Genomic DNA, 27,248 nt, shown 5'->3' on the forward strand with positions numbered 1-27,248 from the left:
CTTGTGAGTGGGCTATAAAGCCTTGGCAAAGATGACTAGTAGCAAACTTCCAATCTTGATAAGCAACATTTATGACATTAAGACATGGTTAATGTTGGATAGTATTTTCACCTTCTTTAAAATTATGGAGTGGGCCTAAGACAAAGGGTATGGGATTGCAGTGCTTCTTTGGGACTTTGAGAAAACCTATGACAAGGTCCAATGGGGCTTATTGGAGGATGCCCAAATTGGCATTGTAATAGGATAATTAGCAATATGATGATTATAGAAGAGTGAAAAGGAGAGAACTCACCTTGAGAGCTTAGTCTAATAGGGGTGCTTGCTAAGTCCATACTTTTTTCTTCTCTTTGTAAAAAGTGAGGAATTACTTATTTCCTCTCTTCAAGCATTAGTAGATTGATGGGTCTTCCGATGTCTGTGTACAAAGTTAACATAAATGGCATAGCCCTATAGTAATGTTGGAGATGTTGACACTAGTCTTGGAGATGTTTTGTACAACATTGGGTGAAAAAATTATTTAATGTAAGTTTTGTTGTAGATCCTATTTCCAACACAAATTGGGGTAGCAAATGGATGAGTAGACAAACATCCAAATACCTTGGATTAGGTTATCGTTGGATATCATAGTTGCATAGTACTTTGTAACATTGATTGACTACGTCTCTCATACTAGAACACGAAGGTCTCTTACAAGCAAGCAAAGGCCTAGTCATCAAATAAGTCTAGCAAGCCATAGCCTAGAATATCACTTTTACCAAACTTCTCATTAGTCTACAATATTTCGTTATGCAAGTTGGTTTAGATCTTCATGTGGCACCACTTAAATAAGTCTAGGAATTCTCTAACTAAAGTGGCATGGCAAACGATTATGAGACACAAGTCAAAGGGAATCATGGGGACGATTGACCCATGTACCAAAGTCAAGCTCTATTGGATAAGATGGTCCAAGGCTACACAGCAGGTGGGCAAACTTGGAAGTTTCTTCTTCGAGAGGACTTCCAAGAATATTAACTACATCTTAAGGTGATATAGAGGCTCTCTTTGAGGTGGATCTTGACAATGACCACCCTCGCCAATCTTGCTTCTTGTAGAGTTTGTTATGTGTGTAGCAATGCTTACTTAAGGTACTAGAGCAAAGGTCCCTGAGTTAAGACAATTAGTCATTTGGAATAGGTTGGTTAGGGATAGTGAGGGCTTGTAGCTTAGTGAGCATACACACACAAGCAATGGGTAGCATGGGAGACTAGCCCCCCTCACTCCATTTGAGTTTAGGGAAGAAGATTGATGTGATAGTTGGCATATTGATTTAGCTCCACATAGAATTTAGTTTTATTCACTTACATACCACAAACTTAATTTTCTTTCACTTATACACCATTAATTGATAAACACTAATGGGGGATCAAAAGGAGTGATGCCCCAACTAGAGTCAAGATTGGGCCAAGCAAAGCATCATAGAGCCCTTTAGACACATCATTTTTGGAGACACCTATGGATAGTTGGCAATGGAGGAGGACCTCATACTTATATGTAGCTATTGACTTAAGGGAGTCCAGCAATAAGTAGATGGTTGGCAAGACCAAGCCAGCTTACACTACCCATAGCAATGTATGGAGACCCCATAACACTACTATATATGGCCATGTGAGGTAGCACAATTAGTGTTGAGGGAGACCTACAAGGTCCTCTACAAAGTAAAGCCAAACCTTGTGTATATAAACTAGGGGGCTTTCAATTGGCAATTGATCAACCATAGTCTATGAGGTGAAGACGCCCAGCACAATGTTCACCATTAAGCTTGTCTCACATGCATTGCCCAACCTACAAGTACAAAAATGCTTAGCATCAAAACAAGACTTATGAAAGCTTATTGAGAGCCTTATAGGATTGCTAGCCTACAAGTATCAAAATGCTCAACACCACAATTCAACCTATGAAAGTTTGTTTGGAGTCTCTAGTGTAGCACACTTGGGATGCCCACTACCAATCAAAATTCAACAAAGCAGAACATCTAACCATCCATTAGGGTTACCATAGCTTAGTTTTATAATCCAGCAATTGAACATTGACTTTCAGAACTCACTAATATGGAGTTTTGCATCCTTCTCTACTAACCCATTAAAAATAGGTAGGGGAAATTTAAGTGCTAGAAAATCCTCGATTTCTACAAGTATCGCAATTGGTTGTGCCATCATAAGGACCAAATTTTCTCTAGGGTTTTGTGTCGGGAGGTTTACACTCCCACTCGGAGTGGACTAACTTTTCAAGGCAAGGGGATTGCTAGAGTTGATTCTTCGTCTCATGGACTAAATGGGATATTAGTTTGGTCAATAAGACCTCTCACTCTTAGTGATATTGGATTACCCAATGGCATTTCACCCTTCCATCTTAGTTTCTTTCCACATTGCTTGCATTTAGCTCTAATTAGAGAATTGACCACTTCTACATTGTTGTTGTTCTTTTGCGTACTATGGTTAACCACACCTTATTTTACAAAAGAGCAAACCAAATCAACCCCTCAAATCAAAGGAGACAACATTTTCATGCAACCTCTAATAGCCACAATCAAATTTACAATATGGAACACACCCTATTTTCATTGAAGTTCTATGTTCCTCAATATTTACTTTCACTAAATACTTCGCAATAAGGGTGGATCCTCAATTTTGGTTTGTATATTCTTTAAGAATATGAAAATTAAGTAGCCAAAAATTCTTTGTTTTGGACAATTCACTACCAAATATTAATTGATCAACGTAAATGCTACAGGGAGTTCTATCCATGAAAATTTTAAAGATGTTAATTTGGTGAGAAAATGGTGAAGTGGAGGCCTACCTTGTTAGACTTACAATCCGATAATTGATAGATTATAATATACAAAACAAAAGAGTATCTTAAGGATTTTTAAGGCATGGCTTTTAACTTCTTGATGCCCAAAACTTTTTTTCATTCAGCCATGCTTCATTATGTTGGGAACCCACCCTCAATGACTGGGGCTAATTGGGTGCTTGGGCAAGAGCTCAAGCTTACACATGAATATACCAAGTAAACATAGTGCATCTAACCAAGTGATGTACCTAGCACTTGAACCCACAATCTCATGATTAGGAGCCCAAGTTTTACTTGCTAAGCTATAACTTTTGGGACCCAAAGCCTAAAACTCGTTCCAAAGACTAGTGGGCAATAATTGTCTGGAAATTAAAGGAAAGCAAAGTTTCACAACGCAGCTTGCATGATTTTCTCGTTCCTCGTAAATAGAAGTGTAGATTGGACGTGGGTGGTGGTGTCTTTTCTTTTCTTTTCTTTCTTTTATGGGGGCCGGGGAAAATCGTGGTTTCACACATAACACGCACACGCACTTTCGTCTATCTACACATACACGTACATATCCTGTAACTTCGGATGTAGGACAGTTCTATCGCTCTTTCGGTGTGCAGTTTTTGTTTGTGTGCTTCTACACCACTTAATCCAGCATTGCTTGGGTGCTGCTACAAACACATCGCGTAGCTGTAATGAGCATTGGTTCTGGGCCACTTGCTGAACAATACCCAGTACATACAGCACACCCCAGATTGATCGGAGAAAGTTAATATAATTAATTGGCTTGTCCCAGCAAACATAAAAAATCAGGCATGCAGTTTCTATTGCTTCAGCCGCTTCCAAAGTGCACAAAATTGATTGTGGGAAGAAAAATTGAGACTTCGTTAACGTGGTATAATGCAATCGCTCTATTGCATGCTCCTTCTGGCAATGCTAACAAAAACCAAAGCCATATTTTTATTGTCCTGTGCTCTAATAAACATTGCAGCTTTTCAGCCACACCATAAAGATTGTTCTACTTCAAAGCGGCTCTTAGCAGATAAAATGGGCATTGCTAAATTTAAAGAAACGTTTTGTAGGCTCACTCTCACTTGGTTAGTGTAGGAAACATAATCTGCAAAAATGTATTAGTGTAATTACCTCCTCTATAACCAAATAGTGCTCATAGAATAAGTACTAGAGGAGCTCCCCTGAACTTAAACCATTCCGGAATTTGTGCCTGTACACTGCATTTGGAAACATGACTTTCATGTTGCTCGAATGCCATGACTTCTATGTGGTAATAAATATCGCCTGTTTTCTCTATTTAAGTGAGCCAAAAAACTCCCCAGATTTATGAACATGCCAGAGTCTGAGAATGAGTGTGTTTCCTTTCCACAGCCATGGTAGATAGCATTTCACATCCTCCAGGGATGTATCTGCTTTTTCTTCCTTTTCACAATGAGATGGCGATGAGGTGATTCTTCATGTAGTTTAGAATGGTGAACATATAATTCACACGGAAGAACGCTCTGAAAAGGGACTACACTCACCGGATGAATGCTTCTACTCCTAAAAGCCTTCTGAAATGGCTTATGGTGAACATAACCACTAGCTAACCGTTTCATATGCTCCAAATTACATGAGTACATTATCACTGCCATCATCTTGCTTTACAGTGAACAAAACCACTAGCTAACCGTTTCATATGCTCCAATTACATGAGTACATCATCACTGCCATCATCTTGCTTTTCTTGTTGCCAGGAAATTCCTCTTGATTGGCAACATATTCATGAGCTTGAGTTTGTTGTCTGTCAAGCTAGGAGTCGTAGCAGATACTCTAGAAGAATTTGCCTGAACTGGATTATTAATGTAGGGATCAGGCCTGTTCAACTCAAGTTTCCCAAGTCCTGTTTGGTGCTTCTTAATCCTTATGTTTTTATCCTCTTTCTCCTCTCCTTTGATAACACAGTCTGAAGGTACAAGTTTCCCATCAATCTGGCAAGTGAAAACAAATGTAACCTACAACAGATATGATTTAGAGATCTAGCAATCACAACATCAACAATTTCAGCAATGTCAAGAATACTCACATCATCACTTGCAGCAGCCTGAAGGACAACATCCGGTACAGTATGGGGATTGGAATGATGCGCCCAGTGTTTCAAATCCTCCTCAGAAGGTGTCCCAATCTGAAGGCAACAGGAACTTGAATGTCAACTTTATAACTTCATTCATTATATAAATTATTGCAACATACATATACATTAAACCATTGCAACATTCATATAAATGTAAAGAGCATGTCCAAGATCTAGCAAACTCCCTGCCAGAATTACTGGAAATTGTTGCAACATTTTGGATCAAATTAAGACTATCACATCCTCAGTATGAGAGTGTGCAATGGAAGAACATGAAGATTGAATACAATGTAGACTGATCAGTCCTTGCACGCAGCCCCAAGCATCAATGAGGGCACCAGATCAAGCTGATGACGGAGAAGTATGCAGGCTGATGAAGGTAAGAGTGCTGCTCCAGGGGGAGGGGGTGATATGTTGCTTTTGTGTGTGGGGGGCTACTATAAATAGGGAAGCATGTAGAGGTAAAAATGCATTACAAACTGATTAGCTCTTTAAACAGCCCCAAAACATGTAAATGACCAAAAGTTTCATTAAACGTCATTAAATAGTGCAGAGGCCTAGAGAGTTTCTATGTCACAATTGCAAAGCCCTAATTTGGTAGGATTCTTTTGCATCTATATATAGACAAGCTGCCCACCATTCAGCCCTGTTTTACAAGTCACATCAGTCCTCAACCTCATTACTGATGTTAGCATCCTATTTTCAGCCTTCAGCTCTCCTCCAGTGGCTGTCCAGCCCTTGCCAATTGGTGCCACGCCCTTCTCATCACCTAGCGACCTTCCACTAGCTATCACCCAGCCTACAAGAGGTGCTCTATGGCTGCATTTTGCTGATCAGCTGTCCTGTGACTACATCCATCCTACCTTCTTCATAAGGTGATTGCTCAACATTGTAGGCGACCATTTCAGCCCTGCATCAAATTCTTCTCCTTCTGCTGTTGCCTGACTATTTTCAGCCTCAAGTAATTAGATTTAACCTTTGACAGGTGCATATTGTGTTTATTAGTTTCCAGCCTCTAGATTGTTGCGTTTTGGTGACCATCCTACTATCTTTTCATATTCAGCACTCTCTCAACTCCAGCTAGTGGATCAGAAGTGACTTGTTACAAAACAATACTCTCTTGATGCAGTGATTCCCGTGTGCCTTGATTGTGAATCAACCCAAACTTGTCTCCAGTGCATTGTCCTTAGTTGCTCTCACCAACCTTGACCAAATCCATGGTACATCTCTCCATTCACACTAACAAGTGTAATCCATAAGAATACATGTCATCCTTAGTCTAATTGACCCACAAAAGTGACATTGGAGGTGTAAATCTAGTTCCACATTGCTACCCGCTACCAAAAATGTATATAATACATGCAAATCTTAGTTCTAAATTGATTGGATGTACTTTACGAAACATGTTCATGCATCAATCCCAATGGTTTGCCATGACCTTTGCATGCCCAAATTACTATCAAACTAATTAAATTCAAGCTTGCACTTCAAATCTGCATTGCTGCCACAACAAACCACCATTCAATTCATGCCCAAAAACAAAGGATAATTGCTATGATCCTTGCCATATGCATTTTGTTAGGTATTGCCTTGCATTTTCATAATTTACCATGCATTTTCTGCAATAGAATGGTTGAATTTCAGCAATTTCACGCAATATAACTGATCCATAGGTGCATAATGACCTTGTTACCTTCATTGTTGGCCTCTAACTAATTGCAAATTGTTTAAAAATGCTCATAAACACTTCAGCCTACCAAACCCTAAAAATGACAGCTAGCATTTGAGCCCAATTTCACAGAGCATTAGCCTAGATAATTGTCCTACATAGTTTCCATGCAATCCCACAATGTTTCTCTCACAAATAGAGAGATCATTCACAATGAAATTGTGAGAAAATCACATTTTTCACAAGAAAGTTTTCCAAAAAGTGCACTAGGCTTGAGATTTTAGAAGATAAAAGAGAATCCCAGCCCACGGTGTTGTAAAAATCTTTTTTGCTAAGAGTGGGTCAAAAACAACCATGCTGTAAATGGAGTTACAAAGCTGCCCAATGGATTTTCCATGCCAAGAGAAGATTGGTGGTTGTCCTGACTCCGTATGTGCTGTCAACTCATGTTCTATAGCTGCAAGCCAATATCAACTTTATAAATGAGTAACTAGTTGTTTCTTAGTCCAATTTCATTTTTTAATAAGGGATAATTAATGACTTGTCTGTTAATCATAAGTGAGCTTCTCACTCGACCAAATTTAAGCTCAAGGCTTGCTTTATAAATTAAGTTTGTTAGTGGGCGAAACTTTTAAATGAACGTTAAACCTAAGATGCAAACTTTCAATTAATGAAAGTTTCACATTGCATCTTGTTTCTTTCGCCCTATCCTTGTATCACATGGCCTCTACACTTATCCATTGCATACCTTGCTGTCAAATCCTTCACTCCTAGTGCAATGGTTCTCATGCCAAGAGCTAGCGGTACTAGAATTAGAGTTTATTTTTAATTAAATCGTTAAGCCTAATTCTCATTCTAGTAATAGCGCTCCAGTGTAAGCGTAATTGTCATAATGATATGTATTTTTGAAACCTTACTTAACATGTGTATTAATTTTTAATCACATGGTTAAGTAAATGTTGCATATGTTGCATATTATGAGACTGGGAATTGAGAAAATCACGAGATGTCAAAGGAAAAAGTTGCTATAATCTATGTCGCATAAGTACTTGGTGGTATCTGGTACCAATTGTTGGCTTAGGTCATTCATTTGGCCGTAAGTATCAATTGACGGCACTAGATAAATGACATTTAATGATATCTAACACCAATATGATGGTCAAAGATAGCGCATAGACACTTAGAAATGAAAGTTGCTTGGCCAATTTAATTATTGGCCAATCATATTATTTTTTTGGACACATAAATAATTATTAGATTATTTTTTAATATTTAAAGGCTTAAAATTACTATCTACTTATGGATAATGTTGGAAAAAACCATTTGGAAATGTTACCACTTGTCAAAAATGTCCATATAAGACTGAAAAACGTCTTTAGGGACTGGAGAGAGGCATTTTTAGTGCATTCAGTTTGCAAGAGAGAGATTCTTAAAGAAATCAACATCTAATGCCGTGTGACTTCATGGTGGACATAATCTACTAGAATCTCTTCCATCCCTATATGAATATGCCAGAATAAAAGAATATTAAATAAGATCAAACTAGAAATATTGGTTACTATAAAAAATGGGGCTAGACAAGCTGCAGTGCCTTTCTAAACAAGCCAATGGTTCAAGGGCACGAGAGGAGATGCTCCTGGTCTCATCTACAACCATTGGAGTACCTTCTGAGGCAGCCAAGGGCAAGAGAAGACCAATCAACAGCAGGTGACAACATCCACAAGCTGTTGAGACAAGGCAACAACAATAAATGATTGATTTTCTTCAGTTCTTTGCAAAGAAAGTTTGAATTTTCTGTCCTTAACATTCTCTCTCATCTCATAGTCTTTCTATAGCCTTGCTCCGAAGATTACAACATCGAGATCACCAGAGACTAAGAAATTTCGGTTTCTTTGTTGTAAACCTTAATATCAATAATGACATTGGAGACTAGGCATTAATTAATTAATGCCAGTCTTAGGATCAATAATTGCTCAAGGATATTTCGAAGACAAATTGGCCTAGCCAATTTAATTATTGGATGGTAAAATTGATTTTCTAAGTACTAGAATATCTATTAAATTAATATTCAAAAGTAATATTTTAAAAATTAATTCAATAAGATTAACGATTTAATAAGATTTTTTGAGCCCTCTAGGAGCAAGTGATAATAGCCCAAGGTCTTTCTAGTGTAGTTGACAACACAGAAGGGGAAGGGAGGAAATATAATTTTTTTTTGTGATCCTAGGTTGTAGATGATAGCTTCCATGACTGTTTGAGCAGAGCAACAATAGCTTTTGAGTGTTTCTCACTATCAAACTCTAAAATCTCTCTCTATAACATTCTCTCTCATCCTTCAATCATCTCTTAAGTTATCTTAGCATTTTCCAAGAGTTTAAGCCATCATAGGAAGAGATTTCAGTCAATCTTTGTTGTAAACCCTAATTTACAACATAAATTAGGGTTTAACAGCTACCTCAGGATGAATGCTTAGAATTGGAAGCCAAGACTTGAATTCCAACAATTAAAATTGAGTAATTTCACGATTCTCTCTCATCCTCCAACCATCTCTTAAGTTATCTCAACATTTTCCAAGAGTTTGAGCCATCAGAGAAAGAGATTTTAGTAAATCTTTACTGTAAACCCTAATTTACAACATAAATTAGGGTTTGACAACCACCTCGGGATGGATGCTTAGAATTGGGACCCAGGACTTGAATTGCAACAATTAAAACTGAGGAATTTCACAGAGATTCAAGAGGCCAACCAGCCAATACGAGATTTGGGGCTGAATTTGTCTTTCAAGGAGCAACATGAAGGCTAATCCCCATGCAAACTAAGGGGATAATTGGTTTGGAGGCTTCTTGGTCAGTTTTGATAGCAAGAGACACTTGGATTAGTAGAGAACATTAAATGATCTTAGTTGTAGTTATTCCATTTGGAATATAAGATAAAGAAATAGCACAAGGGACACTAGTTTTGGGGCCAACAGGGTGTCCAATATCCAATATTAAAGTGGTAAAGTGTACATTTTCAGTTTACTTGAATGTTGTGCTTATTGTAATTAGTGCTTAATCAGGTATATCTCTCTCTCAATTTGTCCCTTTGCTTGAGAAGGAATCCCATTGCTATATAATTTTGAAGTTTTTGTATAAGAGTTCTTTGCCACATTTGGAGAAGTAGATAGAGCAAGAGTAGTTGAAACAAAGTTTAGAAATCTTTACCAAGGGTGGAAATCCACCTCCATATATGCATAAAAAAGTTTGGCAACTTACATGCGATTTAACATGGCATGAGGACTATTCTATTAGTTAATTCTGTTGGGGATTGAAAGATGATATTAAAAATATTTTGCCCACCATGCCAAAGGTACATACACTTAGTGAATTTATCTCTCAAGCAATTGAATACAACCTTCTATTTGAGAGAAAACAAGAAAGATGTTGAGGAGCCACTTTGAATTCAAGCATGATGAAGACTTTTGAAGACCCAACCACCCAAGAAGACCAAGTATCTAAGGTGGAGCCTATGCAAATTGATATAACACAATTCAAACCATTATTAGCTCAACAAAAACAAAGGTAGCGCCTTAATGGATTATACATGTATTGTGGCTAGAGAAGGCATATAGCTAAATATTTTCCTAACAAAGGACGGATGAGAATTCATGGCAGCACTACTCTGTAAAAAATAATGAGTATGCTCTGATACCGTGTAAAAGCAAGCAACAATGTAGAGAGACAATAGGTTTGCGAGGAGTAACATAGTGTGTACGGCAAACACTAAGAGAGAGGAGAAATTCAGAAACAAGAAGAATGGGGTGACCATGCATTGAATCATGCTATGAGAAAAAAAGCTAATACAGAGAAGCCAAAGTTCATAAGATAACTACACTGTCTTGTCTGAATCAGGTGGAAGTACCTGCAAGAATCTACACAGTGAAGGTAGTGAAATGTAGTTATCAAAGTAATCATTGAAAGGTGAAAGATAGTTATCGAGGGAGTGGACCACAATCCTCTAATGCCATCAGAGATGTGGAAGATGATCACCAGCTATCGAGGGAGTGAACCACAGTTCCCTAATGCCAAGGAGTGATTTGGACAATAAAAAGCAAATCCTAGAGTGTTGAAGCTGTCAAACGCAAGGAGAGTAGCACAAATGCTAACGTTGGGTAGATAATGATGATGCCAAATGATGAAAGATAAGCCGGGCTGCAAAACGTAGGTCCCAGCAACCTCTATGACAGACAAGTGATGCCAAGTGATGGAGGAGGAGCCAAGCTGCAAAAACGTAGGTCCCAGCAACCCCTGTGACGGACAATTGATGCTAGCTAACGGAGAAGGAGCCAGGCTACAAAAATGCAAGTCCCAGCAGCCCCTGTTATAGACGAGTGACGCTAGGTGATAGAGGAGAAGCCACGTTACAAAAACACAAGACTCAACAACCCCTATGATAGACAAGTGATGAAATCATTGAGACTCAGTGATGTACACTATTGCCAAAGGCAAGAATGCTGACGCCAAGCTGGAGATGGTGACACTAGGCAAGGAGAAGATCTCCACACTAAAAAACACAAGTCAAGGTGGAGCCTGAAGGACAAGGGTGCTGACACCAAGTAGATGGTGGTGACACTAGATGGAAGATGCTCCAAATGCAAGGTCTGATGCTGGAACAGGGCACTTGAAGCAAAAGCGAAAGGGTGAAGGCAACCACAAGCCATGAACCACAATGTCCTCCTAAAGGGGTGTGAGGACAGTGTAAGAGGCTAGTGAGAGAAGGGAGAGGTGTCTGATGACAGAGAAAAAGGGGTGAAGAATGATTGAAGAAAGTGGTGGTAGGAGTGGTAGAAGTGAAGAAATGAATGAAGTGATTGCCTATTTATAGCATAAGCTGTCTAGGGTGGTGCACTACTGTGTGGGCAGTAACTCAAATAGTGGTCAAAATCAAATACCAACCCTCTTTGGGGCTGTCAATGCGAAACTCTAAATGTAGTGTGTAAATTGAAGAAGTGGTTTCTCAACACCCCCTCTCAAGCCCAAAAAGGGATGAAGAAAGAAGAGAGAAGAGAGATACGATAGAAGAAGAGAATCTCGGAGATCCAAGATGTTACATTAATAATGTAACTTATGGGAGACAGGTGCGAGGGATGATTGTCCGGGGGCCTTCGGTACCCGATAGGAGTCAAGGGGAGCCTAGAGAGTAAGTGAGTCTAAGAATAGTAGGATTCACTTGAAGCGGACGGCTGGCAGTCAAATTAGGGAGAGGAGCCAGCAATCTTCTAGGCAAGGTTGGGTGGTGAATCGAACAATCTCTCATGCTATTCCAGAAAAGGACCGAGATAGAGTGGTCACCGTATGGTATCGAAGACTTTATGACATGCAAAGTTATACTGGTATTAGAGCCGTTGGGTTCCGTTTTGAACCTGAGGCGAATGCTTTCGTGTTGGCACGCTGGTCTCACACCCTACCAATCTTCAATTCGAGCTTGGATTCGAATCCGTATGGGTGCCCTCGTCAAAGCTCATGTATTTGACAGATTACGTCAGTATTGGCCAGCTGTCGCCTAACAGACCTGACGTTGGCCAGCCATCGCTTGATAGATTACATCACTATTGGCCACTGTCGCTTGATAGATTATGTCAAAATGGGCGCCGTCGCCAGATTTCGTGTATCGGAAGTGGACGGCAGTATGGAGCTAGTCGGGCAAAGTCCCTGTCCCATTTGAAATACAGCTGGTTTACATGTGACCTGTGGGGGGGGGGGGGGGGGGGGGGGGGTGGTGTGTTTAATCCCCTCCTTATTTTGTGTTCCTGCCCGATAGGCTTCATTTCAACACAATCGGCTTGGTTTGGAGGAAAGTCGAACTCTTCCTCACTTTTTTGGTTATCACTAAACTGTTAAAGCCATCAACAACTGCCCTATCACTATAATCAGGGATGTTCTTCATTTTGTACGCAAACTTCTTATATTTGCTTTCCAATTCTAGTGTATTAATGGAGGGTAAAGAGAAAAAGGGGGTGACAGAAGATTCTAGTTCTGGGGACCATCCTATGGTCAATCCCCATGAAACGGAAATTCAATAAGAACAATGGGAAGAATTTTTTGCTACACGAGAACAATTTGATGATTTAACTGCTCGTGTGCAAGCATAGGGGGTTCAAATGGAGTTCCTAACTCAAACACTCACAAAAACAAAATCTCAATTAGCCTTGTTACTAGAAAGGGATAAAAATAAGGTAGAAACCTCGGATATTCCATCTTCATCGAAAGATCTAGATGTGACTATGCGAGATCCTAGGGAACCCCACTAAAAGTTAAGGGACAGCCCAGTGTTAAAAGATATGAAACCCCCTTAGTTTCTCGAGGAGGAAAAAGACAAAAATAAAGACACTATCTTTAATTTTCTCCAAAAATGGGAGGATTTGCACAAACTTAAAACTACTCCACCACATCTCCAAGCACTGGAGGCCAGTTTAACCTTGGAGCCAAAGGCTTATAAATGGTGGAGAACTTTAAAGGAGGCAAATAAAATACCTGAAACTTAGGCTCAATTTGAATCGGTCTTTTTAAAAAAATTCATTTCTGAAAATGAAATGGAAAGAAATTGGGAAGATTGGGATTATGTCAGACAAAAGGGAAGACCTTTGCTGACATATCTGGAGGAGTATCATGAGATAATCCTCAAATTGGAAGGAATAGATGAATTTCAAAAGACAAGAGGATTCATAAGGAGAACTAGATAAGACCGGTAAAAAGGAAGTGAAAAGGAGTTCACCTATGACGCTTGAAGAGGCAATTAAATTTGCATTAATCAATGAAGATAATACGCGTCCAGGTATACTCACTAGTCTCACTGATACGGAGCCCAGGACTAAGGAATTTGAATCCTCAGAATTTGTAGGCAAATTTAAAAGGAAAATGCCATTCCTTAAGGGCAAGAAACAACCCTTTGAAAAGAAACAATATGTAAGGCCTAAGTTAAATCAAGATGACTTTGATAAGGCCAAAAAAGAAAGACTGTGTTTCAATTGCCTATCACCTAACCATGTTGCCTAGAATCGCCCTCAAAGGAAAAATGGGGAAGATAAAGGAAATGATAGGGATAAGGGCAAGGGAAAAGAAAAACAAATCCATGTAGTGCAGACCCTAGAATTAAAGGGACATGGAAAGTATAAATCTTTAGAGGTCTTGCACAAGGATGTACAACACAGGTGTTGTATGTCAACTTCTATGTGGCAGCCCACTTTTGAGCCACATGATGTAGTTAGAGTGCATGGATTGATAGCTGGAAAGAGGGTTAGAGTCATGATTGATGACTCTGCCACCCACCCACAATTTCATAAATTATGCACTTGTCAAAAAATTGAAACTTCCCCAACAAAAGAGTGGGCATCAATATTTTGTTCATATAATGCAAGGTCAGGATAATAAAATATGGGATACAATGGTATCCAATTTGGAAATTGAGATTCAAGGATATAAAGATAAACTTGATTTCCAAATTATGAATATGGAAAGAGCCGATATTGCTTTAGGGAGGGAGTGGCTATGGGGATTGGAACCATCCTTAAAACGTAGTTATCATCATAATACACTGGAATTTGAAAGGGATTGTAAGACTTTTGTGATTCAAGGTGAACATGAAGTATCTGATAATCCTTTGTTGTGTTCCACTGAAGTTCAGAAGCTGATAAAGAAGGAAGCTTGTGAGATATATATGTTATGGTCCCTTCCTGTACAAAACACTTTTACTTTTTGTAATATAAAGCAACAATTTTCTTATGTTTGTGAGTTGAATGTAAGTAATGAATTCAATGGTTTATTAGATGAATTTAAAGATGTGTTTCCTTCTGATTTACTAAGTGGCCTTCCACCAGATAGGGGTGATGTAAATCACCCAATTGACACAAATAGGGATACACACCCTATTTCTAAACCACCTTATAAGCTAAGTAAAACACAACACCAAGAAGTTGAAAGACAAATTAAGGATTACCTTGATAAAGGGTTTATACAACCCAACAATTCACCTTGGGCTTTGCCAATTTTATTGGTAAAGAAAAAAGATGGTTCTATGCGACTTTGTGTTGATTATAGAGCACTTAATAAGATAATGGTGAATAATAAATTTCCTATGCCCAGAATGGAAGATCTTTTTGATCCATTACAAGGGGCAAAATTCTTCACAAAGATAGACTTAAGATTAGGCTATCACCAAGTAAGAATTAAGGCACAGCATTTCGTACTAGATATGGGCATTATGATTTTTTAGTGATGCCTTTTGGCGTCACTAATGCACCAACTACTTTTATGAAGCTGATGAATAGTGTGTTACGGGCCTATCTAGGACACTTTGTAGTAGTCTTCTTGGATGATATCTTGATCTTTAGTAAATCAAGAGAAGAACATTTGGAACACTTACGATTAGTATTCCAATTGTTAAGAATACATTCCCTTTATGCGAAGAAAACTAAATGTGAATTCTTCGTACAAGAGGTCAAATATTTAGGGCATATTATCTCGAAAGAGGGAATCAAGATGGATCCAGAAAAAGTAAGGGCAATTATTGAATGGCCATCTCCAAGGAACCTGGAAGAGCTGCAGATCCTCATAGGTTTATCTAGATTTTATTTCGAGATTATGCCAAAATAGCTGTTTCAATGACAGACCAACTTAAAGGGAAAGGGAAGAGCTTTAATTGGGGAATAGACCAAAATGAAAGTTTTCAAAAACTTAAGGTAGCTATTGCTATAGCTCCAGTACTATTAATTGTGGATCCCAATAAACCATTTGTGGTTGAAGCCGATGCCAGTGATAAGGCGATAGGCGCGGTCTTATTACAAGAAGGTCAACCAGTTGCTTTTGAAAGCAAGAAATTAGACCGTGCAAAACGGAATTATTCTGTTTATGGGAGGTAGTTGTATGCACTAGTACATGCAATGAAGAAATGGAGGCACTATCTGTATGGTGCCAAACTTTTGATCTTGTCGGATCATGAAAGCATTAAGTGGCTTAATGACCAACTGGATCTACAAGGGCGTAAAGCCAGATGGGCCGAACTCCTTCAAGAGTTCGACTACGAAATAAGGTATAGAAAGGGGAAGTACAATATAGTGGCTGATGCACTCAACAGAATGCCCATCATAAATGAATTGAGTTTTACTTAGTTCACTTCCGATTTACTTGAATCTTTGAAAGGGAAATGCCATGTTGATCCGACATATTTCAACATATGGAAAGCAATAAATAATGGGGATCCAAATGGAAGAGCCTCCACAGAGGAAGGAATATCTGAGGATGTTCATCAAGGAAATGGAGCATCAGGGGTTGCTCAAATGAGATTCAAGTGGAAGAATTTTACCATTCATAATGGGTATTTACTCTATAAGGGTAGGATATGTGTCCTGAAAGATGAAGAAATAAGGCGCCAGATACTCTTTGAGTGTCATGATAGCCCTAGTGCGGGACATCTAGGAGTTAAATAAGACTTATAGTCTTATTAAAAGGCAGTTCTATTGGCTTGGAATGAATAAGTACGTCCTTGACTATGTGGTCAAATGTAATAAATGCCATGTTAATAAAGCTGAAATATTGAAAATGGGAGGACTTCTCCAGCCATTAGAGATTCCTTTGGGAAAATGGGAGAGTATCTCCATGGGCTTTATTGTTGCGTTACCTAGAAAACACGAGGGGCACAACTCTGTGTGGGTGATTGTGGATAGGTTAACCAAAATGGCTAGGTTTATTCCAACTTCAACTGATGTTAAAACACCAGAATTACCTAGATTGTTCGTAGAGAACATATACCGATTGTATGGCCTTCGGCAAATATAGTTTCTGATCGAGATAGAAAATTTGATAGTCAATTTTGGCGTGTTGTATTTAGGAAGTTGGATTCTAAACTTAGCATGAGTACGGCAGACCACTCGCAAGTTGATGGGCAAACTAAAAGGGTTAACCAAATCCTTGAAGATATGCTCAGGGCATATGTAAGTAAAAGGCAAACTAATTGGGAAGAGTATCTACTGATAGCAGAGTTTGCATATAATAGTGCCAAGCACTCTTCCACTGGATATAGTCCATTTATGCTAATGTGTGGGTTTCAGCCTAGAGCTCATGCAGTGGGACTGCATAAGGAAAAGGTTTAGGTAGCTAAGGACTTTTTGGAGGATATGAATAGTATGTTAAAATTTGCTCAAGAAAATATTAAGAAAGCTCAAAATCGAGCTAGAGCTTATGCAGATCCTCACCGAAGAGACATCTCCTTTGAAGAAGGAGAATTGGTCTATCTTACGATGCCTGAACAAACTAAAACCATGAAAACGGGACGATGTCCAAAGCTTTCACCTAGGTATTGTGGTCCTTCCACAATACTTAAAAGGGTGGGAGAACAGGCTTACAAGCTCCAACTACCTGGTGGTAGTAAAACACATCCAGTTTTTCATGTAAGTAAGCTAAGGAAGAAGCTGGGTGATTTGGATAATCTAATCTTATATGATAACATTGAGGAGCTATTAGATGACCAATCTAATCCACATGAACGAGAAAAAATATTAAATGTTCGTAACAGACGAACAAGGAATACTATTTATCAAGAATATTTGGTTAAATGGAAAGATTGTTCAGAAGAAAGCTCAATATGGGAGCGAGTAAGTACTTTAAGAAAAAGGTTTTCCAATTTGCAGTTGGACCTTCCAAGTATCATTTTTGAGGACGAAACCGATTCTTAAGGGGAAGGAAATGTTACATTAATAATGTAACTTATGGGAGACAGGCGCGAGGGATGACCGTCCTGGGGCCTTGGGCACCCAAACAGGGTCAAGGGGAGCCTAGAGAGTAAGTGAGTCTAAGAATAGTAGGACTCACCTGAAGCGGACGGCTGGCAGTCGAATTAGGGACAAGAGCCAACAATCTTCTAGGCGAGGTTGGGTGGTGAATTGAACAATCTCTCTCGTGCTATACCAGAAAAGGACCGAGACAGAGTGGTCACCGTATGGTATCGAAGACTTTATGACAGGCAATCTTATACAAGATTTCCACCTAAAAGGTAACTTACAGTAAGAAACAGTAGACAGTATGAACTATAGAGCCTAACTCCACCCCGGGAGAGAAGTCACTAGCTGCATAACTCCATGCTTGAAGAAATTCAAAGGCCTCGTTACCAAGTCGCACTTGAACCTTCAAGGTCTCAATCTCGATAGTCTCTGAAGATCTTGGGTATCAATAGGAGATATGATTGCTTGAAGATAACCATCCCCAAAGAGTAGATGGAGGGTGATGAACTTCACGATGAGTAGGTGCCCCCCTAGAGGGTGGAGACGTAGGGGCCCCTTATAAAGCTGAAGAAGTAAAAGTCCCCCTTTAAGGGCAAAGAGAGTACACCCCCCTTTGAAGCTCCCTCTACGAGAGAGAATCTAAGAACTCCTGAATCATAGACTCTGAATCATTTGATGATGAAGGAAGTACTGCTGGTCATGCTGCTGAAGGTGTCTGGCATATCGAAGATATCGAAGAACTCCCAGAGGTGGCCTCTCGAACTTGAGTAGTCAAAGGTGGGCAAAAGGGAGGCTCAAGCTGAGCAAAGAGTGGGCAACAGTCATTGTCTCTCAGTGGAGCGTATTGCAGAGCCAAAGTAATAGAGAGTGTCAAAGAATCATAGTCTCTCGAAGGAGCAACCTATTGAGGGGACAATATTTAATAATCTCTTAGGAAAGCAGATTGCAGAACTGGAGATTGTGGAGGTGGCATTCTTGAAACCCTAGAAGAAGTAGAAGCAACCTTCGTAGTGCATTGTGGCAATCGGAGGAGGCCATGGTACCAATCAATTCTCCTGTGGCTCGAAAGGGTTTAGTACGCATTGGATGCGTCTTATTGCCTTGAGTATAAAAATTTGAAAGCCGGTGCAGAATAAACTCTGTGGCCCAAAATGGAGGTGGCACAATGAGTGCCGAGGGTAGTAAGTAGATGCATATACTCTGGTGGGATAGGGAGCAAACACTCATGTCGGCAAGCATCGGTGGGGGTTCCAATGATGCCGGAAGAGAAGCACCCAATGGTCCATATATTTGCCTGTGGAGAAGTCATAGCACAAGAGTATCAACCTCTAAAAGGGTGGGTGGGTGGGAAATGAAGAGAACGGTATCTCTGTCTCTCGGTGATGCAATCAAAATGAAGGGAAAAATCAATACATGATGCCTTCTCCGATAAATAGGGTCTTTAGCTCTCTGAGCTCTTGTGCTCTGATAGCATGTCAATAATAACAGGTATGCTTTGATACCATGTCAAAATAAGCGATAGTGCAAAGAGACAGTAAGGTTTGCGGGGAGTAACACAGTGTGTACCAGAAACATTGAGAGAGAAGAGAAATTCGAAAACAAGAAAAACACGGTGATGATGCACTGAATCATGGTATAAGAAGAAAAGCTGATATAGCGGAGCCAAAGCTCAAAAGATAACTGCATTGTCTTGTCTAAATCAGGTGATGGTACATGTGGGAATCTACACAATGAAGGGAGCGACAAAAATCTTTGGGGTAGTGGGCTATCGAAGTAATCACTGGAAGGTGAAAGACGATTGTTGAGGGAGTGGATTGCAATCCTCTAATGCCGTCACAAAATTTGGAAGATTATCATCAACTGTCAAGGGAACGAATCACAATTCTTTAATGCCGGGGAGTGACTTGGGTAGCAAAAAGCGAATCCCAAAGTGTTGGAGCTGTCAAATGCAAGGAGAGCAGCCTAGATGCTGATGCTAGGTGGATAATGATGAGGTGAGATGATGAAAGATGAGTCGGGCTGCAAAAACGCAAGTCCTAGCAGCCTCTATGACAGACGAGTGACGCCAGGTGATGTAGGAGGAGCAAACTACAAAAACGTAGGTCCCAACAGCCCTGTGATAGATGAGTGATGCTAGATGATAGAGGAGGAGCCAGGCTGCAAAAACGCAGGTCCCAACAACCCCTATGATAGACAAGTGATGAAATCATTGCGGCTCGATGATATAGTCTGTTGCCAAAGGCAAGAATGTTCACGCCAAGTTGGAGATGGTGACGCCAGGCAAGGAGAAGACCTCCACAGTGAAAAATACAAGTGAAAGTAAAGCTTGAAGGAGAAGGGTGCTCACGCCAAGTAGATGATGATGATGCCAGGTGGAAGATGCTCCAAACGCAAGGTCTGATGCTAAAACAAGGCACCTCAAGCAAAAGAGAAAGGGTAAAGGCAGCCACAAACCACAATGTCCTCCTGAAGGGATATGATGGCAATGGAAGATGCTACTAAGAGAAGGAAAGGGTGTCTAATGATGGCGGAAGAGGAGTGAAGAATGACTGAAGAGAGTGGTGGTAGGAGCCGTAGAAGTGAAGAATGCATGAAGTGACTGTCTATTTATAGGCATAAGCTGTCTAGGGTGGCGTACCACTATGTGGGCGCCCACTGAAATAGTGGCCAAAATGAGAACATAAACCCTTTTTGGGACTGTCAATGTGAAACCCTGAATGAAGTGTGTAAATTGAAAAAGTGATTTCTCAACATATCACTGTTGAGAAACATCGACATCTTGTCTCAATAGAGACCATGTGGCTGGACAAAGCTTGAAGAAAACCAAAAGAAGATCTTCTATTTGCAAATCCACATTTAGCTTTCTGTTACGATTAAAGATTCAACTAGAGAGAAGACAGATAAAGGACAAGATTTGTTAGACTTTGGAGCCACAACATGCTTCATGGATGAGAAATTTGTAGAGCAACGTATAATACAACTCTTAAGGAGAGCAAAGCCCATATGTGTAGAAGTAATTGATGATCAACCTCTTGCTTGGAGTATCAAACTCAACCCATAAAAGTTACCCTAAGGAGTCTTGTATCAAATATAGCCTTCAACATCATCCATTGCTCTAATAGTTGCGTTGTTATTGGGTTGTCCTAGCTAGAATTACATAACCCTGACATCAGTTGGAGAACTAGAAAAGTTGAACTAAGGCTACTACAAAAAAGTAAAAGGAAGAATTCTCAACCAATATGCATTGAGCAAAGGTGTTCATACATCAAGCAAAGAAGAATCCATCCTTTTTTATTTATACAATTCCGATGGAGAAGCCAAAGAACGAAAGCCTAGATACACTCGTAGCTCAATATACAAATTTCAAGAATGTGTTTGAAAAGAACGTAGATATGCTATCTAAACACAGACCTTATGATTATGCAAGAGATTTACAAGGAGCTCAATCTCCTTTAGGCCCCATGTATAAGCTATCCCAAGATGAATTAGCAGACTCAAGAGTTATATTGATGAGAATCTTGTCAAGGGAGTTATCATTTAAAAACTCTAGCGAGTGTTCCAATTCTATTCGTCAAGAAAAGATGGATCCCTCTGTAAAGAAATGCCCTAACACACAAACATAAAGAGAAACCGTACGACAAAGCACAGATTGATAAAAGAACACAGTTAGAGTTAGGGTAACTCAGAGACAATGAACACAGTGAATGAATGAAGTCATATGACTACTGAATATACGCAGTCAGCTAATTGGAAAATGGGAGCATGGTTTTAAAAATACTTTAAAGAGTTAAAATATTTTTATTGATTAGAGAAATAGCCGAATCGAGGCTACTAATATCACTATTTTAGATCTTCTTCGATCTTACACAATTGATCAGGCTAATAATTGGACATATTCCTATAACCACTATTGCTTCTAATATTCTGTTTGCTGATGCTTTGGCATCTAACCATAAGAATTTTTTAGAGAATGCCTGAACATATTAAACAATCTCAATTGCACTATAGTATTCAAGCTAATAAGAAATGTTATGCCATTAAATTTAATGAAATATTTTTGGTATGGTTGCATATAAAATAGCATTGCTTAAAATCTATTAAACGACATCCCAAGATCAAATCGAATCCTTGTTATTATGGCCCATCTAGCATTGTATACAAGATTTAAAAAAATGTTTTTCGACTAGGTATACCTCCACAATGGCAAAATCATAACTTCTTTTACATCAATTTATTAAAACTCTTTCGGGATACCCCTCTTATTACATTTGTAGTTGTGAATCCACCTTTGTTAGATGGGGATACTAAGATTTTAGATACACTATGCCAAGAATGAATATTGTACCTCGAACTCCTGTATCTCAAGGATCAGGGCAAGGGTAATGAGCTGGAGAGTGTGTCGTACTTTGAATGGATCCTGAATCGCAGCAAGGTAGTCTTCGGATGTCAAACACCAGCAAACGCAACAGTGAGAAGCTGGATTTGATGCAGACATCAGTGAGAAGAGAGAAAGGCTAAAAAGGTAGGTAGCAGGTGAGAGAAAGACTAAAAACGCAAGCATAACAACCTGCACGAGAGTGAAAGACTAGGACAGCATGCAGGAGAGTGAAAGACTAAAAACATAGGCAGCAGGTGAGAGAAAGACTAAAAACGCAGGCAAGACAACTTACAGGAGAGACAAAGACTAAAAAAGCACGTAGTAGGATTGTGATGATGTGGCAAGCTGTACGGCAACAAGTCTGCATATGAACAACAGTCGCCTGGCTGGAATCAACTCCAAACTACGTAAAGAGGACTAGAAATCAGGCGCCAACTGATAAAGACAACAATGGACAGCTTCGACTGAGATGTCCTCCGCGAACGGGGTGTGGACAGCAAGCTGAAACACCTAAATTCTGCAAAAACGAGGTTGTAGATTGAATGGAGGGCAATATACATATTTATAGAAACATAGTTGTTAGGTACAAAAGAAACAATACGGTACGGTACGATAAAATACGATACTAATTGGTACCTTATGATTTTATAAGGTACGGTACGATTTTAGTATGAAAAAAAATTAAGATGATTTTTTAAATAACAAAAATCATAAATCATTAAATGATAGAATCATAGAATACATGTTTAAAGTGGAAATAGCCATTTCATTACAAAACAAGATGAATACATGAGGGTGACCATCGCGGTCGCATAGGCTACGCAAAACATGCGATACAACTACAATCTAGTATATCTAATACAAAAAAAAAAGAGAGACCTATGTCATATGAATCTATGATGAGGCATCACTATCATCATCATCATCATCATCAGAACCATCTGAGTGCTCATCAAGAGAGTCTGAAGATGACTCGACATCCGATGATGAGACACACTCATACTCATTCTCACTGATGAGGTTACCATCATCATCAAATGATGGTTCCCTAGGTAGCTTTTCACTCAAGAAAATTCTTTGCTACAAAAATTAACTATAAAATTCATAATAAAGAACTTCTAGCTAATGTGGACTTGTTGGAGACATGGCGACACCTACTTGATGGTGTCTCTCATAAGATCACTGTTATGGGCAAGGGCATGTGCTCTCTTCAAGAGTGAGGAGATTGCTCTCACAACTAATAAGAGAAAAACTTGAAAGAAATTAAACTTGATTGCGAGATAAATCACATTACAAGACAGGACTAAAACAAGACAAGAACTAGAAAATGACTTATCTCATAGGAGCCTCACACCTAGTGTTGGTAAGACTAAAGGGCTTGTAGCAGTTCCAAATGTTTCTAATTGATGACCCATCATTTTTCACAATATGTTAGTGTCATCAATAAATAAATTCAGCACCATTTGAGAATCATCAAGTGGCTTAATCCTATTGATTTTACCTTTGTTTACAGCTCATTTTGCACCACCCAACCCAAAGCATTAGTACACATTGCTACTAAAACCAGGTCAGAGAATAGCTTGGCCTAATGTACCTTCTGAGAGTACACGAATTAGTGAATGTACCATCAGTAGCTACTTTAGCCTTAGCAATGCCAAACAAAACCATAACAAAATTCATAAATCTTTTACCAAAACCTTTGGTGGTTTGTTTGGTAACTGTTGATCTCATAGGTAATTTTGGCCTCTTGTAGACATTAATAAAGCATCTCATGTCATTTCATCTCTCTCTCTCTCTCTCTCTCTCTCAACCTTCTCTCTCTCAAGCATACATGCCTCTTATTTGTTTGTTGAAGAAAGATTCACTTGCACTCCCAAAAGTTTAAAGAGGCTTCTCTAAAACTCAGATATAAACGGGGGCTGCAATCATAGACAATATCATTAGGTAACCCGTGGTGTTGATATATTTATTCCAAGAAGAGCCTTGCTGTCCCTTCTCCATTGATACTCTTGGTTGTTGGGATAAAGTGTGCCATTTTTGTGAATTGATCAACCACCACCAAGATGGAACAATACCCTCTAGAAGAAGATAGTTCAATAACGAAGTCCATGGATAAAGATGATCATGACTTAAAATAAGTAATGGTTAAAGAAGGCCATGAGGTCCATGACAAGGGACTTTAGCTCGATTGCATGTGTCACAACAATGTACAAAGTCATTGACTAGATTCCACATTTGCGGTCACAAAAACCCCTTGAAACCAGCTGGATTGTCTTCTTAACCCCAAAATGCCTTACTGAGGGGAGATCATGTCTCTTTCTGAGTATACCCACTTGCAAAGAACCAAGAGGAATATAGAGGAGTCCTTTATGATAGAGCAACCCATCAACATCCTGGAAATCCCTTTGACTTTATTCTTGGCCTTAATGTAATTGTCTCCTTATGTCCTTAATGAATGAGTTTTTTGTAATTTCCTTCTTGAGCTTTGATAAGAATCCAAAGTTTGCTGGGGCTTTGCTAATAACTACCCTTAATTTTAGTTGCTCAAGTTTCAGGATTACTGAATTATGTTGGTCATGGGTTTCATCCCCTTCTTTTGGTGCCAGATAAGATCTTCGAGATAAAGCATTTGGCTTCCCTTGTTGCTTGCCACTACCTATAGATAACGACGAAGTTAAATCTGGATAGAAAACCACTCCATTTTGCTTGGTGACAATTCAAGACATGAGAAATCATAAAATATTCCATATTCTTGTGATCCGTATAGATAGTGATCTTATGAGGGGCAACATTAAGTAGGTGTCGCTAGGTCTCCAAGGAGTCCACAAAAGCTAGAAGTTCGTTATCATGAATTTCATAGTTGATTTCTACAACGGAGAATTTTCTCGAGTGAAAACCTATTGAATGAACTCGATTGTCCTCATTGATTTGGAATAGAACAACACCACATGTAAAATTTGAGACATCTGCCTCCATGATAAAGGGTTTCAATGGATCTGTATGGATGAGAATTGGCGATGAGATGAAGACTTGTTTTAATCTTTGAAAAGCTTGTTTAGCCTTTTTAATCCCATACAAACTCGTACTTTCTAGTTAGGTTTCTTAGAGGGGCAGCAATATCAAAGTAATCCTTAATAAAGATTTGATAAAAACTTGTAAGTCCCAAAAGGCATTGAGCATCTTGCATAAATGAAGGAGTCTCCCATTTTAGAAGAGTTTATACCTTCCTAGGGTCCATAGAAATTCCCTTCTAAAAAATAAAGTATCCCAAAAACTCTACTTTAGTTTGTTGGAAAGAACACTTTTTTAGCTTTTCATACAAGCCTACTTCCTGCAGTTTATTTAAAATTATTTTGATGTGATGCTCATGCTTCTCTTGGAGCTTGGAAAAGATTAAGATGTCATCCAAACAAATCAAAATAATGATCCAAGCATTCTTAAAAGATATCATTCATCATATGTTGAAAAATTATTGGAGCGTTTGTGAGGCCCAATGGCATAACAACATATTCAAAATGCGCATACCTTGTGTGCAAAGCCGTCTTTCATTCACCACCTTCCTTTATCCTGGCAAGATTGTAAGTGCCATGAAGATCTATCTTGGTGAAGACTTTGGCTTTCCTAAGTCGTTCAAGGGCTTCTAGAATCAAGGGAACAAGGTAGTAATTCTTGATAGTAATCTGATTCAATCCTCCATAATCTGCATGCATACGGAGGGATCCATCTTCTATCTTGACGAATAGAATTGGAGCACCCGCCGTTGGGAATTTTGAATGACTTATAAATCCCTTGGCAAGATTCTCATCAATATATTTCTTGAGCTCTACTAATTCATCTTGGAATAGCTTATAGATGGGGCCAAAAGGAGGCTCGGATTCTTGTCAATCTATTGCACAATCATAAGGTCAATGTTCCGACAGCATATCCACATTCTTTTTATCAAGCACATCCTTGACCTTTGCATATTGAGTTGGGAGTGTGTCCAAGCTTTCGTCCTTTGGCATTTCCATTGGAATTGCATAAACAAAAAAGGATGGATTCTTCTTTGCTTGATGCATGAACACCTTTGCCCCAATGTATATTGGTTGAGAATTCTTCCTTTTATTCTTTTGCATTGGCCTTGGTTAAACCTTTCTAGATCTCCAATTGATGTGAAGGTTGTGTAATTCTAGCCAAGATAGCCTAATAACAATGAGAGTCTTTGAGCAATGGATGTTGTTGAAGACTATATTTGATACAAGACTCCTCAGGCTAACTTTTATGGGTTGAGTCTCATACCTAACGTCTCCGCAAGCAAGAGGTCAACCATCAATTTCTTCTGTACAAATCAGCTTTGTTTCCTTAGGAGCTATATTTCATGTTGCTCTAGAAATTTCTTGTCCATGAAGTATGCTCTGGCTCAAGAGTCTAACAAAGCTTGTTCATCTATGTGTCTTCTCTCTAGATGAATCTTTATTTGTAACAAAAACTAGACATTGGATCTACAAATAGATAGAGACCTTCTTTTGGGTTTCTTGAAGCTTTGTCCAATTGCATGGTCTCTACTGAGACTAGACACCAACGTTATGGAGTAGTGGCGCATTGAATTTTCATCCTTTCTTTGCTAGGAAAATATTTAGCTGTGTGTCCCCAGTATACACAATACATGCATAATCCATTAATGCACTGCCCTTGTTTTTCTTGAGCTGTCAATGGATGGAATTGCATTATATCAATTTGCATAGGCTCTGCCTCAGCTACTTGGTCTTCTTGGGTGGTTGGGTCTTCAAAAGTCTTCGTCATGCTTGCTTAAATTTAAAGCAACTCACGGACGTCTTTCTTGTCTTCTCTCAAACGAGTGGTTATCACATTCAATTGCTTGAGAGAGAAGTTCACTTTTAATCACATGTGAGTTACTGAATAAAGAAGCAAGAATACCTTCCATCACGACTCGGCGGTACAAGAGTCTTGCCAAATTGTTATGGGCATGGCAAGTGCTTGTCGAGAGCATGGAGATTGCTCTCACAACTTACAAGGGAAGAACTTCAAAGAGAAATTGAACTAGAACTTGATTGCAAGATAACTCCATTACAGGAGAATGCTCATAAAAGCGTGGCATCATTACAAGACAAGACTAGAACAAGACAAGAACTGGAAGAGGATTTACCTTGTAGGAGCCTCAACACTCATGTTGGCAAGATTGAAGGGCTTGTAGCTCCTAACACCTATTTATACTATGGACTAGGGAGGTTAAGGGGAACATATGTCGTTACAAGAGGATGCTACATGGCATGATATGCATGTTGGCACACACCGTGACATGCATGCCGATACATGGCATGTTGATATCATCGATGATATAAGCCATAATACGAACATCTTCTAGAAACTTCATGGAACCAAGGGCTGCACCAACTTGCATACGAAGCAAGGATTGTGTCCTTGCTTGAGCATTTGTTACAATCACTATCTATACAAATAACAAGAATCTGGAATATTTTATGACTTCTCATGATTTGAATCATCG

The 27,248-nt window shown here is 39.2% G+C and overlaps 1 protein-coding gene across 5 annotated transcripts in view; it reads right to left on the reverse strand.

The window, feature by feature from the left end:
- Positions 1 to 3,763: 3,763 nt before the first annotated feature.
- RAD54 (DNA repair/recombination protein) overlaps positions 3,764 to 27,248 on the reverse strand; it is a 120,804-nt gene continuing 97,319 nt past the window's right edge. The window contains exons 20-21 of one of the 5 annotated variants that reach the window (XM_087670221.1): positions 4,895 to 4,993; positions 3,764 to 4,799 (exon numbers count right to left, since the gene is read on the reverse strand). In XM_087670221.1, the coding sequence (XP_087526347.1) occupies positions 4,542 to 4,799; positions 4,895 to 4,993 (357 nt within the window). In that variant the 3' untranslated portion in view covers positions 3,764 to 4,541. Of the gene's footprint in view, positions 4,824 to 4,894; positions 4,994 to 27,248 lie in introns of all 5 variants that reach the window. The other 4 variants (XM_087670219.1, XM_087670220.1, XR_015689324.1 and 1 more) reach the window with 4 other exon arrangements.

Source organism: Lygodium microphyllum, chromosome 28 (assembly GCF_053477565.2).
Source record: "Lygodium microphyllum isolate KBCC chromosome 28, Lygodium_microphyllum_v1.1.10, whole genome shotgun sequence".
NCBI lineage: Eukaryota > Viridiplantae > Streptophyta > Polypodiopsida > Schizaeales > Lygodiaceae > Lygodium > Lygodium microphyllum.